The sequence below is a fragment of the Caenorhabditis remanei genome, chromosome III (genome assembly GCF_010183535.1).
Source record: "Caenorhabditis remanei strain PX506 chromosome III, whole genome shotgun sequence".
Lineage (NCBI taxonomy): Eukaryota > Metazoa > Nematoda > Chromadorea > Rhabditida > Rhabditidae > Caenorhabditis > Caenorhabditis remanei.
Window position 1 is genome coordinate 13,228,425 of NC_071330.1, and position 15,762 is coordinate 13,244,186.

The window sequence follows — 15,762 nt, forward strand, 5'->3', positions numbered from 1 at the left end:
GTGTACATTGGAATTCATCCGAAACGTTGGAGAACCGTGACACTTAGAGCTCACGAAAGAATATGTGAATCTATGGGAGAGGACTACGTGAATTATCCGGAATTCGAATTCTGGTTCTTGAGATTCGCTCGAGGAAATTTCGATTTGGATTATGATAGGAGGTATGCAGGGAAGTCTTTGGAGACACCAATTTCAAACGACCTATAAATTTGGTTATAGGTATTTTCGACTACGAGGAGTTCATTTCTGCAGTCAAAACCTGCTAAATGTATCCACGAGCCGAGTTATGAGCTCTCAAACTCCGGTTTTTCCGAAAAAAATTTCGGATATCCGGTTTACCGAAAAGGAAAATCGGAAAAAATTGTCGTTTCCGATCTTCCGAAATTTTAATATTTCCGAACAAGCATGATATACAGCCGATTTGGAATTCCACGTGAAAAATCTTAACCATATGAAAAGTTTGAGAGCTCATAACTCGGTTCGCAGAGATATTTAGCAGGTTTAAACTACAGAAATGGACTCCTCGTGGGTGAAAACACGTGTTACCAAATTTATAAGTCCTTTGAAAGTGGCGCTTCCCCTGTTAGAATACTAACAATATTCACAGTTTGATAATTTCAGTTCCGATCCGAAATACCGCTCGTTCGCCGATTTACCGTTGGACATTTTCGAAAACATTGGCGAATACTTGAAGTTAGAAGACAAGTAAGCATGACGCATTTATATTTGATGCAATAAGCCAATTATTCAGAATGCGACTCCGAAATGTGTGCAAGGATGTTCGATTTCAAGTCGATAACTGCAAGCTGAGACTGACCGAGATTTCTTATAGCACTGTGAATGACTGGAGAGCCATTAAGAGATTCTGTTCTGGTTCTACCCGCAATTGTATTTGTTTCGTGTTGAGTGTGCTGAAGCTCCCGAATCTCCGATTGGAAAAATTGACGATTCAGGAACAAGATGACAATTGGAAGGAATTGATCAGAGAACTGGACAATTCAAATCATAAACTTTATGTCAAGAACGTCGAATTTCGATATAACCGTTCATCTAAAATTGATTTGCATTTTATGATTCCCGGAGTGCTTGAAGAGATCAAAATGTTCCCGGTGAATCCAACACGCGAAGAGTTCTATGAAATTATTAAATCTGAGCAGTGTCAATCAGCTAAAATGGTGTATATTGAAACGTCAAAATTTCCATTGAATGCTTTATACAATTGCCCACGATTCACTTTGCGTCTCAGAGGAAAGCATTCAGACAGTGCGAAATCGAAATTTCTCAAGGTTAGCTTCTTTTGGAATTCAACGAAGAGTATCCAATTCTCTAGTTATTTTCAGACACTCATGAAAAAAGGCAAAGTTCAAAAATGCGTTCTCTACGCTTTGAAACAAATCTTGAAGTATTTCAATGAACCGAAGGCTATGGTTCCGAACTTTCCGTTGCTTCGTCGTTATCGGATTTCGGGAACAAACGAATTCTACGAACTCGAATACCGAGAGAAGTCCGTTCACCTCGAAAGAAAACAATGAAATCCTCTTTTTATAATCATTTTACCTGTTAACTTATTGTCAATTTGTTGTTACTTTGTTCTCCATGTTTTTTGTTGTTTTTGTTATAAATTTTGTTTTTTTTTTCTCCTTTTTCTGTTAAAAATGCGTTAAAAACGTTTAAATCCTTCATTTTATTGGGAAATTGAAAAGAACGCTTTTCTTTGCTTCCTGCACAGCGTCATGCTTGAAAATGATTAAAAGGTGAGAATACAGATGAAAATTCGCGATTTTGAAAATTTTCATTCTCTTAAACTCTAAAAAACGAGCACAAAATCACGAAGAAACGCAAGAGACGCACTAAACAGCGCTGAAGATTTTAGCGCTGCTTAACAGCGCTAAAATTAGTACGACACTCCGAAATTTCGCCGCGTGCAGTTTATCATTAAATTTTAGCGCTGTTAAGCAGCGCTAATCAGCCATTCACAGCGCAAAAAATTTGTGTGTTTCTGCAGTTTTTCTCGCGTTTCCTCCCGATTTTTTGATGAAATCTATATGAAAATATCCAAAATGGAAGCTTTGACACTGAAAGCATTGAAAAATTCTAGATTTTTGGCATAAAACTCGAAAAGCTGTGCTCTGCTGAGCTGTCAAGCTACGAAAATCTCTCTTTCCTTCGATTTTCCCCAGGTTTTTTTCTCTCAAATCTCTTATTTCTTTTTCTTTTAGATGTCTGAAGGAGAGGCGAAACGACGGTTCCATCTACAGGATCAGCGGTTAGTCGGAATTGAACTCAAAATTCTTCTCCGCTTGTTTTTTCAGAATTCCGTCGCTATCATCAGCTTTCGACGCAACGAAAAAAGCCAGAAAAAAAACACCGGTGTCTGGAAGATCACATTTCTACGAGATTTGGAAGGAAAATAAAGGAAAGTTGTATTTTGTCTTTGAAATTTTATCAAAATGATTAAAATTTTTAACTGAGAAATTGAAAAATGTTGATGAAATGTTGGTAAAGAGAAACACAGTTCTTAAAGGTGCTTTTTTTTGGATAAAACCGAGCTGTTCTTCATAAGCAAGAGAAATATCAGCAAATCGTATGAGGATCACGGATAATAAAGACTCAACAGCAGCTCTGAAGCCAAGTTTTCGCTATCTCGTTTGAAAATTAAGAGTTTTTGCTGAAATTATGCATTTTCCAGTCAACACCAGTGATTTTTAATTAAATTTTTACACTTTCAAATCTTCCACACGCTTTGAAGCCTCGATTTGGAGCTCGAATAACAGCGCTGAAGATTTTAGCGCTGCTTAACAGCGCTAACAATTGGTACGACACTCCAAAATTTCGCCGCGTGCAGTTTATCATTAAATTTTAGCGCTGTTAAGCAGCGCTGAACACCTACTCATATCAATTTAGTGAGTTCGTGCTCTTTCTGGCGTTTTTCCGCGTTAAAAGTATGCAAGTAATTGAAATATACTAACTCAGGCAACTCGATATTAATCTAATGAACTACGGCGTCAGTTAGATTAGATGCAATGTTGGCATAATAAGATTAGCGCCGCAGCTAATTAGATTAGCGTACCGTCTAGTTAGATTGGCGCGCGATCTCATTAGATTGACGTGGAATCTTGTGTAATTAGTTGTAACATTTGAAAATTCTTTAGGTAAAATAAGAAATAGTAAATTTATTCGAATAAAAACAAGAGTTCTGACAATCAAAATGTACAAAAAATATAACAGAAAAATTTTTTAGAAATTAGTCGCAAATTCATTGCAAGTGGAAAAAATCCAAGTTGTCCTCTGTCCGGTTGCTTCCCGTTGTCGTCCACTCAGCGAATTTTTCTGTAAAATGAACGAAATTATTACCAAAAAACTATTTGATGTCAGAACTCACAAAAGAATCTTCTTTCGAAGCTTGTGTAGAGAGCGCTGATGTTGAAGAAGTAGACGTTTATACCTGAACAATGAACTATTATTCACGGCTAATTGTAAGAGAAACAATTTGCTTACCAAAGAGTTTATTCTCTATTTCATCGCAATGTTGACTTTTCTTCCAAACCAAATTGAATTAATTGAAGTTGTGGAAGAGTGAAGACTGCAGTTGAAGACTTGAAGAGCCATAGAAACCGAAAAATATAATTTTTAATAATGGAAAATCGTGAAAAAGTCGATAAAACCGCAAACGAAATTAGTTCGCAACGATTTCAGACTTTCGAGACATAAATAGAGAATTAAAACTTAGAAAAAAACATTAAAACAAAAATTGAAAGACATTTTGCGCGTTTTGTACTGACTTATTCTTGGATCCATGGCGCGAACGAAGTTTGCGCAAGCAAAATCCGCTAATCTAATTAGATTGTGATTAGATTAGTGTGGCGTCTCATTAGATTAATATCGAGTTGCCTGAGAATTTAGCAGAAAAATCTTCAGAAATTTATTTATTTTCCGCTGTCGTTGACCGGACCAGATCTGATCCATCAACAACAGTGGCGAAATTTTCAAAAAAACGCCAACTCGGCGTCTGTTGGATACGCCTTTCGAAAGGAGTATCTACAAACGTATCTACAAAGTATCTCCAACAAGAGTATCTACAAAAAACGGAAATACGAAAAGAAAAATGTTTAAAAAATACCATTTTCGGGAGCCAAAGCGGCAGAAGTATTAGCGTCCATTCAGTACAATAAGTCCTGACGATAATGAACCTTTTCGCGCGCATAAGTGGTTTTAAAGGGCGTTTACCTAATTATTAACTCATGCCATTCGTACAAAACATGTCAATCATCTGTAACGCAATTTATCATAATTCAAATATTGTTGCTATTGCGAAATACAAGGACAAACCGACACACAGATGGTCAGGCGTGCCTCGGGCGCGCGTCGGGCGCTCAATGGATAAGGGGAGACCCGTATGCCTCTTTTCCGTGAGGACATCCGGACACACAGACATGCTTGTGCGCCTTCGACGCTCAATGGAAAGGGGAGGGATGGGGAGCATACTTGCAAACCGGGCCGAAACGGGCCGACCCGGGCCGGCCCGTAACTCGCTTCAAACGCAATATTATGAGCTGAAAAATATACCAAAATGTAGATCTCGACGAGTTCTATGTCACTGATGTAATTCGGGCCGGATGGCTATTCGTTAATGTGCCGCGGGCCGGGAAAAAGTGCCAAAAAAAGCGAAAACGGCCAAAAAAGCCATTCTAGCCCGGCCCGCGGCACAATAACGAATAACCATCCGGCCCGCAGTAGGTCACGGACATAGAACTCGTCGAGATCTACATTTTGGTATATTTTTCAGCTCAAAATATTGCGTTTGAAGCAAGTTACGAGCCGGCCCGGGTCGGCCCGTTTCGGCCCGGTTTGCAAGTATGATGGGGAGGAGAGGTGCACAGGCCTCCTCTTCGTTAGGACATCTGGACACACAGACATGCTGGTGCGCCTTCGACGCTCAAGAGGATGACTAGCTATTTCTCTGTTTCGCCTATGCGTCCCTTGTGGGGAGGTTCCGGCTCACATACCGCTATTCTGTTGTTTTACGCCTTGGGGCGTTGTTTTGTTGAAAAGTAAAGTGAAATTGTATGTATTTTCAATGAAAAGTGTGGAAATTGTATGTATTTTCATCGAAAAGTAGACAGCAGTTTAATTATTTGGTGAAAATGATTAAACTGCACACAAATTTATTGAAAAAAATTGGGGGGGGGGGGGGGGGGGATAGATGTCTAGACTAGACATAACTCACATGTTATTGAATTGTTAGACAACTAGATAAGAAACTATTGTGGATTTTAGAGCAATCTATTGTTTTACGCCTCGGGTCGATGATTTGTCGAAAAGGAAGGAGGCGTTCTACATCAGAGTTGTACGGAATGCGATTTTTCAAATTCCGGAATCCGGAACCGGAATGAGATTTTTTTATTTCCGGAATCCGGAACCGGAATGTCAAAAAAAATCCCGAAATTCCGGAATCCGGATTCCGGACAACTATGCTCTACATCAGTGTTGTTGGGAATTCCGACTTCCGACTTCCGACTTCCGGGCTTTTTTTCACTTCCGACTTCCGACTTCCGACTTCCGGATAAGAAATTTCACTTCCGACTTCCGACTTCCGACTTCCGGATAAGGAATTTTATTTCCGACTTCCGTCATTCCATAACGGTGGAATTTCGGAAAAGTAAATTTCGCAGAAATACATGGAAAAATGGTCTAAAAGGACAGAAAATAGGCTTTTCTTCAGCCAAAAACTAATTTTCCACTGATTTTCGGCAATTTTATGATTTTTCTCTTGGAGTTTTTGAATATTTGCGAAAAAATCTAATTCCAACTTCCGACTTCCGACTTCCGACTTCCGACTTCCTGGCGTTTTTTCACTTCCGACTTCCGACTTCCGACTTCCGGATAAGAAATTTTACTTCCGACTTCCGACTTCCGACTTCCTGATAAGAAAAATCACTTCCAACTTCCGACTTCCGGATAAGAAAATTTTCACTTCCCAACATCTCTGCTCTACATACACCCCATTTTTGTAGTTGACGACATTTTTGTAGTTTACATGTTTTTTTATTTAAAAATTGATAAATATACAGTAATACAATAACAATATTTTCACGTACGTATTTTAAATAAATAAATAAATATACAATAACGAAATTGATAAGGAGTAAAAAATACAATTGTTTCATAATTTAGTTTTGGCGTTTTGCAGCCAAGGCCTTAAGGGCGTCTTGGCGCGGTAATATGAGGCGTTCCAATTCACCGACATTTTGAACGTGCCATAGTTCTGTAATGTGGAAATTGGAGCCTTTGGTTACTCTACTCGCCGCCGTGTAAAATGCCCCTGGCTTCATGAAATCTGATGTTTCTTTGGCCGAACGAGACAATGATGTGTCAAGTATGACATTCATCAGAGTCTTTCCTTGTGCTTTGTGGATCGTCAATGCGTACGCATTATCCATTTTAAACGCCTAGTTTTCACACCAAATTGAGACTCCTTCTGGTTCACATTCGTTTCTCCACATCTTCGACATTTGGTTTCGCATGTTCTAGCATGGTTCGCACCGACAACTTTGTGGCAACGGAAGCAGAAACGAGCTTGGACATTCTCGACCGATGGGTGAAAGTGATCATAATGACCATTGTGGTAGAAGAGGGGGATAAAATTCTCTGCTCCCTTGTTGAATTCCTCTCTGACCACTGGAAATGGAAAATGGGGTGGCACCTCCCAAACACAAATGTGGTATTCATCTAGGTACTCTGCCAACTGCTCCAAATCCTCGAGGGTGTGCTCTTCTTGGTCAATATCCATACCAGCTTCTTCTAATAGGTCCATTGCACGCTCCATTTGGATTCTACATCTACCGTCGAATGTCTGAAACAATTGGTTTTAATAGGATTTTTTCTAAAATAATTATCTAACCTTTCCGGTTTTTCTCATGACTTTTTGTAGTTTGCTGGCCATTGTCTTCTTCTCGCTAGGGTCGCTACAGCTATGCATATCGCTCCATAGCTTTCCCATTGCTAGAGCTTTTGGAAGACAATGCGAGTCTCCTACAACATTGTGACCGTGATGGAGACCAAACATTTTCTGAAAGCTACATTTGTATAGAGAAACAGTGTTTTAACTACTTACGCGTATTTCCTCGGGAACTCGGTGACCACGACCAGGCAATGCTTTCTTGTCCTTTGTAAAAATTCGCATTGAGAGAATGAGCGTCTCGTCCAATCCGAGGTTTCGGTTTGATTGCGAATGTCTGGCGATCTCGTTCATCTGTGTGTGGCCATTTAACTTATCATATGTCCGATGTGGCATCCAGAATCCAGTTGGAGCTTTTTCGTATCCGGGGTGTCGAAGGTTTAACCAGAATCGCGTTGTCTTCAAGCAGGCTTCATCAACATCCAACGGATGAAGATATCGAATAAGATTCCAATATTTACATCCAACGTGTTGGATGTTGGTAGTTTGTCCAAGTTTTTCAACTTGATACGTGTCGGGGGGAGTTTCAGAGTTTCAGTCGTTGATCGGACCAGATCAGATCCATCAACAACAGTGGCGAAATTGTCGAAAAACGCCAACTCGGCGTCTGTTGGATACGTCTTTCCAACAAGAGCATCTACAAAAACGGAAATGTGAAAAGAAAAAAGTTGAAAAAACATACCATTCTCGGGAGCCAAAGCGGCAGAAGAAGAAGAAGTATTAGCGTCCATTCAGTACAATAAGTCCAGACGATAATGAACCTTTTCGCGCGCATAAGGGGTTTTAAAGGGTGGTGCCTTAATTAATAATTCATACCATTTGTATAAATCATGTCAATCATCTGTCACGCGATTTATGATAATTCAAATATTGTTGCTATTGCGAAATACAAGGACAAACCGACACACAGATGGTCAGGCGTGCCTCGGCACGTGTCGGGCGCTCGATGGAGGAGACCCGTATGCCTCTTTCCCGTGAGGACATCCGGACACACAGACATGCTGGTGCGCCTTAGGCGCTCTAAGGGCGGAAAGAGGAGACACAGGGCTGGTGTGCCTTAGGTGCTCTAGAGGATGACCAGCTATTTCTCTGTTTCGCCTATGCCTCCCTTGTGGGGAGGCTCCGGCTCACATACCCCCCTATTCTGTTGTTTTACGCCTTGGGGCGTGAATTTTATCGAAAAGTTTGTGAAAAATCACTATATTTATCGAAAAGTTTGTGAAAAATCAATATATTTGTCGAAAAGTGGAAGAAAAATCACTTGAATTTTGTCGAAAAGTGTGGAAATTGTATGTACTTTTGTCGGAAAGTTTGAGAAAAAGCACAAAAGTTGTCGAAAAATTAAGTAAAATAGTGATGTATCGAAAAGTTGAGTAAAATCACTTTGATTTATCGAAAAGTGGAAAGAAATGTGGTGCATTGTGTTGGTGACTTTACGAAAACGCGTCACAAATAATTGAAGATTAGATGGGGATAAATGTCTAGAGTAGTCATTACTCACATTTTATTGATAAGTGTGTACATTTTTAAGAAAAATAAATATATAACAAGAATGAAGAAGAAAAAATTAAAAAAAGAATCAACTTATTGTTGCTCTAAGGCAACGTTTCTTATCATTTTTTCGGCCTCTGGCTGGATCATCTTTGTCTCCTCACGGCAATGAGGACATTTGATGATGTTCCGATTGGTTCTTGGGTTTGTGGCCGCTTCCGCATTGCGTGTATTTATCATTTGGTTTATACACCAACTACAAGCCGAGTGACCACACGCTGAAAATCGACAAAGTAAGAATTTTATTTTTCAAAATTTTGAAACTCACGATAAATACGGGCCTTTGTGTCGTCCGTATTAGCACGGTACAATTCGTGACAGATACTGCATCGAGGTCGCAGGTCTTGCTGAATGTTCATTATATTAAAGACAATTAAGACACAGGGATGCAAAACGCAAGGTCACGTAAACGCGCTCCGTCTCACAGCGGTTGGCACGGTGCCAAAAACGGACTTGGCTGAGTGCCAAGTTCAAGTTTAGCGTGTGTTTATCGTATCTTTCAATGAAAAACGCGACGCACACGCATCGCGACTCGGTCGGTAAATTCAAAACTTTTCGTTGCGGACCTTACGCCTCGCACCCCTGTGTTAAGAAAATATAATCTTACCAGGGCGTCTCTTTCCGTATGTAGTTGTTGTACTTGATCTTTTTTGTTGCGTAGAAGTCTACGGACTGCTTCCAGTCCTAGCCGCGCGGCCTGTAAGTAAATGAAAAAGTTTTAATAAAAAGATTATATAACCCTACATTTCTGCCAATTTGGGCTCTTGATAGCAGCTGGCGAAGATCGGTGATGGTTGTATTGAGCGTCTAAGAATCAGCAATAAGGTACAAAATCCTAGATATTCAACTTACGTCAATGTGGGCGAGAAGAGTTCTTCTCATGAGATTCGCATTAGCTTGAGAAGATGGCATTACTATTGAAAATCTATGTTTTCGTGAAGCTAAACTTGGAAAATTGAAATTGGAATAAAAAAAAAGATATACATGATACAGTAAACTCCGCCCACAAAACTTTTCTTTTCTGTCTATTGATACATCATTTTCTGTCATTTTGTCTTTTTTGTTGCGTAGCGAGCGGTGACTCTTTTTTTTACACGCTCTACGCAATAATGTCTTTTTATTCTGATTTGGAAACGATAACGTTTCTTCCATTGCATTCGGATTATACCGATCCGTCACCGGCGTCTGTCAATAGGAGTTATCCGAATGCAGGCCATTTCTTTACTGACATAATACCGGAAACTCCGACGAAAAAGAGAGGTTTGTCTATTTTTCCCCGTAAAATTTCATTATTTTTTTTTCTTTTGAAGAAGACGAAGGAGAGTCTATAAAATCTGTAAAGAAATCACGTCGTTTGAGTGTGAAGAAACCGAGGAAAAAAGAAGGTAATTTTTGTTTTCTAGAATGTTCTTTGTAATGTTTGTTTTTTCAGTGGTCAGTGATGACGAGTTCCAACTACGAGGCATGGAACGATTTGTATCCATAATTAATTAGATTTTGCGGGAAAACACAGTTTCAACCATAAGCTCATTAATTATTACCGAACTCATTTAATATGCAGCACGCATAATTAATTAGATTATGGCGCTAAATGTTCATGCATAATTAAGTGCGTTTTGAGAGAGATAACACTCAATCCTACTTATAAATCAATGAAAATAAAAAGCTAGCAGTTAGACAGCCATCCGGTAGGCTATCCGGATCAGGGCTGTGCGAAAAAAAAGTTTCCGAAAAATTTTCGAAAAACTTTTTTTTTCGAAATCTTGTTACCGAAAAAACCGAAAAACTTATATTTTTCGAGAAACTTTGACCGAAAAACCGAAAAATTCGAGAAAAAAAAGTTTCCAGAAAACTGTCTGAAAAATGTGTTTTTCGGGCCAAAATTCTTGAATTTGTGTGAAAACTGAAAGTATTTCGTAGAAAGACTGATAGAAACCTGTTTTTGAGTTCAGAATTTCAGAAAAATCGAAAAATCACTATTTTTGTAACTTAAGTTTTGAATATTCAGAAGAAATTTCCAAAATTTTTCGAACGGTTTTTCGAAAATTACTCGAAAATTTTTCGAAAAATTTTTCGCCTCAAAATTTTTCGAAAACCACCGAAAAAATGTTTCGCACAGCACTGATCCGGATACAAGACTAACTGAGAACGAGGGATGGAGCTCTATTTATAGGGACGGGAGGAGATTAAGATAACCATTTCATGATGGGAGGAAGGATGAGGCGACGAGAAGGATCCGGATACAAGACTAACGGAAAACTCGGAAACGAGACATCATTAGTCATAATAAGGGGAGAAGATGCTCTCCCGATAATACAGTACTCATGACAGGTAGTATTGAGAGGACGAATGAGGTGGCAAGAAGTGAAGGTCTGGATTCTCTATTACTTCTTGCCAATGATTTATATCAGATCAGTGCGGAAATGGTTTGGAAGACGGGTGTCGGAAGTAAAATTTGAAAATTTTGGTGTTATGTTCATCGGTCGAATTTGGCCAAAATACACAAAGGAAGTTTTGCGACCGATTCTCCAAAAGTAGGGCTCGAAATGGGGCATTTTTTCCGGTCACTTTGCGACAACAGTCAATTTTTGTCGGAGAGTAGTCAAACGCGCGACGTCCCAACTCGTCCCCTTTCAATCCCTATCCAAAAGAACGTTTGGTTTCAAAATGGCCGGTTGCGAAACGTCCGGTTTTGACACCAAAATACATTACTGCCCATAAAAAATGGCAAATTTTAGTTGAAAATGGTCAACTTTATGAGTGTGACACGGCCTCCCTGCTTGTATCACTATAGTGACTGTTTATGGAATGTATAGATCAAAAGTAGAGCTTTATTTTTGTAGTTGACAACTTTTTGTTAGCTCCGCTCACTTTTGACATATGCGCCTTTAAAGGTGAACGCGATGTTTCTCACTGCAGGTTTCAAAGGCGCTTATCTCAAAAGTGGGAGGAGCTAATAAAAAGTTGTCAACTACAAAAATGAAGCTCCATTTATGATCTATACACTACATAAACAATCGGTATTGTGATACCATCAGGAAGGCAGTGTCACACTCTCAAAGTTGATGATTTTCATATGAAAACTGCAAGTGCCGAATTCTTTAACTTATCGGAAAATCGAAAAATTGATTATCAGTAAGCACACTGCTCGGAAGTAAAATTTGCCCAAGTATTTTCCGCAAAATCGTCATATGCGTAGCTCACCACGAGTCGGTACGAACAGTTGTCATTTCCTGTAGAGCGATTTTTTGTCGCAGCTGTCATTTCCAGTAGAACATTTTCTTTTTCTTCTTTTCCAATTTGTCATCACAGTTCTGTATGTCACTCCGCCCATCACTAATGCGTTTTGGTAAGCAATGAGAGTCACCGGCCACATTATGACCATGATGAAGCCCGAACATTATCTGAAAGCTATATGTATGTATTTAAGGGGAAATGGTATAAACTAAATACTCACCAAAATTATCGAGTTTTTTGTTTCTTCTAATCCAAGGTTTTTGTGTGATTGGGATTGTTGCGCTATCTCGTTCATCAATGTGTGTCCATTCAGCTTGTCATAAGTTCTGTGGGGTAACGAGAATCCGGAAGCTTTCTCGTGAGATTCCAGACAGTCCCCGTTCCAGAACAAATCCATTAGAGACAGTAAAACTCGGAGAATAATAGCAACAATATCAGAATTCAAAAAAAATAAGGAGACACGTGTTTGACAGCCATCCAGTAGGCTATCTGAATAGAAGACTAACTGAGAACGGATGGTGGAGCACTATTTATAGGGAAAGATGTTTTTCCGATAAGATGAGCACGCGTAGTCATGACAGGTAGGATTGGGAGGAAGGATGAGGTGTCAAGAAGAATCCGGATACAAGGCTAACGGAAAACTCGGAAACGAGACATCATTAGTCATAATAAGGGGAGAAGATGTTCTCCCGATAAGAATGAGCACTAGTATTTCATGATGGGATGAAGAATGAGGTGGCGATAAATGATGGACACTATTTATCTCTTCCAAACGGATCTTGATAACTCACCAAAACCGGCAAATTTCTCTTTACAAAGTTTATTAACAAAAACAAATTTTCACAAGAAAGGAACGACCATGAGCCATCCGTTAGATGAAGCTTCCTCAAAGTTGAAAAATCTGACAATCATAAATTTCTGTTGCGGAGAAAAGATGGGTGTCTTTACTGAAAGAAATACTTTTTTCTCAAACTGGTTTGTTTCAAAATTTTACTTACTTTCTTCATGCCGCTTTTTTGTGGACAGTGGACATATGGTCTCATTCTTCATTCGAGCACGGATTTTCGGCGTAGCGTAATTTGCGGCAAGTTCTGATGGTGTGTGTTGGTCCTAGGCAGATGATACATCTGTTGGTCTCCTGTATCACTCTGAAGCGTTGCAATTTTGACAGGATTGCTCTACATTCTTCGTCTTGATGCTCCTGGGATTGTCAAAAAACATTTTTTTTGGTGCCTGAACTTCATGGTGTACTCGTCTTGTTTTGTTTATGAGCTCTTGGGTTGCTATGACCGTGGCATTTCTTTTTTTTTGAGGAAGCTTCATCTAACGGATGGCTCATGGTCGTTCCTTTCTTGTGAAAATTTGTTTTTGTTAATAAACTTTTTAAAGAGAAATTTGCCGGTTTTGGTGAGTTATCAAGATCCGTTTGGAAGAGATAAATAGTGTCCATCATTTATCGCCACCTCATTCTTCATCCCATCATGAAATACTAGTGCTCATTCTTATCGGGAGAACATCTTCTCCCCTTATTATGACTAATGATGTCTCGTTTCCGAGTTTTCCGTTAGCCTTGTATCCGGATTCTTCTTGACACCTCATCCTTCCTCCCAATCCTACCTGTCATGACTACGCGTGCTCATCTTATCGGAAAAACATCTTTCCCTATAAATAGTGCTCCACCATCCGTTCTCAGTTAGTCTTCTATTCAGATAGCCTACTGGATGGCTGTCAAACACGTGTCTCCTTATTTTTTTTGAATTCTGATATTGTTGCTGTTATTCTCCGAGTTTTACAGTCTCTAATGGATTTGTTCTGGAACGGGGACTGTCTGGAATCTCACGAGAAAGCTTCCGGATTCTCGTTACCCCACAGAACTTATGACAAGCTGAATGGACACACATTGATGAACGAGATAGCGCAACAATCCCAATCACACAAAAACCTTGGATTAGAAGAAACAAAAAACTCGATAATTTTGGTGAGTATTTAGTTTATACCATTTCCCCTTAAATACATACATATAGCTTTCAGATAATGTTCGGGCTTCATCATGGTCATAATGTGGCCGGTGACTCTCATTGCTTACCAAAACGCATTAGTGATGGGCGGAGTGACATACAGAACTGTGATGACAAATTGGAAAAGAAGAAAAAGAAAATGTTCTACTGGAAATGACAGCTGCGACAAAAAATCGCTCTACAGGAAATGACAACTGTTCGTACCGACTCGTGGTGAGCTACGCATATGACGATTTTGCGGAAAATACTTGGGCAAATTTTACTTCCGAGCAGTGTGCTTACTGATAATCAATTTTTCGATTTTCCGATAAGTTAAAGAATTCGGCACTTGCAGTTTTCATATGAAAATCATCAACTTTGAGAGTGTGACACTGCCTTCCTGATGGTATCACAATACCGATTGTTTATGTAGTGTATAGATCATAAATGGAGCTTCATTTTTGTAGTTGACAACTTTTTATTAGCTCCTCCCACTTTTGAGATAAGCGCCTTTGAAACCTGCAGTGAGAAACATCGCGTTCACCTTTAAAGGCGCATATGTCAAAAGTGAGCGGAGCTAACAAAAAGTTGTCAACTACAAAAATAAAGCTCTACTTTTGATCTATACATTCCATAAACAGTCACTATAGTGATACAAGCAGGGAGGCCCTGTCACACTCATAAAGTTGACCATTTTCAACTAAAATTTGCCATTTTTTATGGGCAGTAATGTATTTTGGTGTCAAAACCGGACGTTTCGCAACCGGCCATTTTGAAACCAAACGTTCTTTTGGATAGGGATTGAAAGGGGACGAGTTGGGACGTCGCGCGTTTGACTACTCTCCGACAAAAATTGACTGTTGTCGCAAAGTGACCGGAAAAAATGCCCCATTTCGAGCCCTACTTTTGGAGAATCGGTCGCAAAACTTCCTTTGTGTATTTTGGCCAAATTCGACCGATGAACATAACACCAAAATTTTCAAATTTTAGTTCCGACACCCGTCTTCCAAACCATTTCCGCACTGATCTGATATAAATCATTGGCAAGAAGTAATAGAGAATCCAGACCTTCACTTCTTGCCACCTCATTCGTCCTCTCAATACTACCTGTCATGAGTACTGTATTATCGGGAGAGCATCTTCTCCCCTTATTATGACTAATGATGTCTCGTTTCCGAGTTTTCCGTTAGTCTTGTATCCGGATCCTTCTCGTCGCCTCATCCTTCCTCCCATCATGAAATGGTTATCTTAATCTCCTCCCGTCCCTATAAATAGAGCTCCATCCCTCGTTCTCAGTTAGTCTTGTATCCGGATCAGTGCTGTGCGAAACATTTTTTCGGTGGTTTTCGAAAAATTTTGAGGCGAAAAATTTTTCGAAAAATTTTCGAGTAATTTTCGAAAAACCGTTCGAAAAATTTTGGAAATTTCTTCTGAATATTCAAAACTTAAGTTACAAAAATAGTGATTTTTCGATTTTTCTGAAATTCTGAACTCAAAAACAGGTTTCTATCAGTCTTTCTACGAAATACTTTCATTTTCACACAAATTCAAGAATTTTGGCCCGAAAAACACATTTTTCAGACAGTTTTCTGGAAACTTTTTTTCTCGAATTTTTCGGTTTTTCGGTCAAAGTTTCTCGAAAAATATAAGTTTTTCGGTTTTTTCGGTAACAAGATTTCGAAAAAAAAAGTTTTTCGAAAATTTTTCGGAAACTTTTTTTTCGCACAGCCCTGATCCGGATAGCCTACCGGATGGCTGTCTAACTGCTAGCTTTTTATTTTCATTGATTTATAAGTAGGATTGAGTGTTATCTCCCTCAAAACGCACTTAATTATGCATGAACATTTAGCGCCATAATCTAATTAATTATGCGTGCTGCATATTAAATGAGTTCGGTAATAATTAATGAGCTTATGGTTGAAACTGTGTTTTCCCGCAAAATCTAATTAATTATGGATACAAATCGTTCCATGCCTCGTAGTTGGAACTCGTCATCACTGACCACTGAAAAAACAAACA

General features: G+C 39.2%; 4 protein-coding genes across 4 annotated transcripts; 1 reads left to right on the forward strand and 3 right to left on the reverse strand.

Moving 5' to 3' along the window:
- Window positions 1-6,418: 6,418 nt before the first annotated feature.
- Window positions 6,419-7,689, reverse strand: GCK72_011155 (uncharacterized protein; the record flags this gene model as incomplete). The annotated part of the gene is made up of 5 exons (XM_053728258.1): window positions 6,419-6,853; window positions 6,902-7,069; window positions 7,115-7,357; window positions 7,420-7,595; window positions 7,641-7,689. 5 exons carry the CDS (start codon window positions 7,687-7,689, stop codon window positions 6,419-6,421), a joined length of 1,071 nt encoding a protein of 356 aa, XP_053587835.1.
- An 853-nt stretch (window positions 7,690-8,542) lies between these two features.
- GCK72_011156 (uncharacterized protein) lies at window positions 8,543-9,421 on the reverse strand (the record flags this gene model as incomplete). Its single annotated transcript, XM_053728259.1, has 5 exons — window positions 8,543-8,727; window positions 8,778-8,856; window positions 9,117-9,206; window positions 9,254-9,316; window positions 9,362-9,421. 5 exons carry the CDS (start codon window positions 9,419-9,421, stop codon window positions 8,543-8,545), a joined length of 477 nt encoding a protein of 158 aa, XP_053587836.1.
- Window positions 9,422-11,769: 2,348 nt separating this feature from the next.
- GCK72_011157 (uncharacterized protein) lies at window positions 11,770-12,143 on the reverse strand (the record flags this gene model as incomplete). Its single annotated transcript, XM_053728260.1, has 2 exons — window positions 11,770-11,913; window positions 11,967-12,143. The coding sequence occupies 2 exons, from the start codon at window positions 12,141-12,143 to the stop codon at window positions 11,770-11,772; spliced, it is 321 nt and encodes a 106-aa protein (XP_053587837.1).
- A 1,404-nt stretch (window positions 12,144-13,547) lies between these two features.
- GCK72_011158 (uncharacterized protein) lies at window positions 13,548-13,921 on the forward strand (the record flags this gene model as incomplete). Its single annotated transcript, XM_053728261.1, has 2 exons — window positions 13,548-13,724; window positions 13,778-13,921. The coding sequence occupies 2 exons, from the start codon at window positions 13,548-13,550 to the stop codon at window positions 13,919-13,921; spliced, it is 321 nt and encodes a 106-aa protein (XP_053587838.1).
- Between the last annotated feature and the right edge of the window lie 1,841 nt (window positions 13,922-15,762).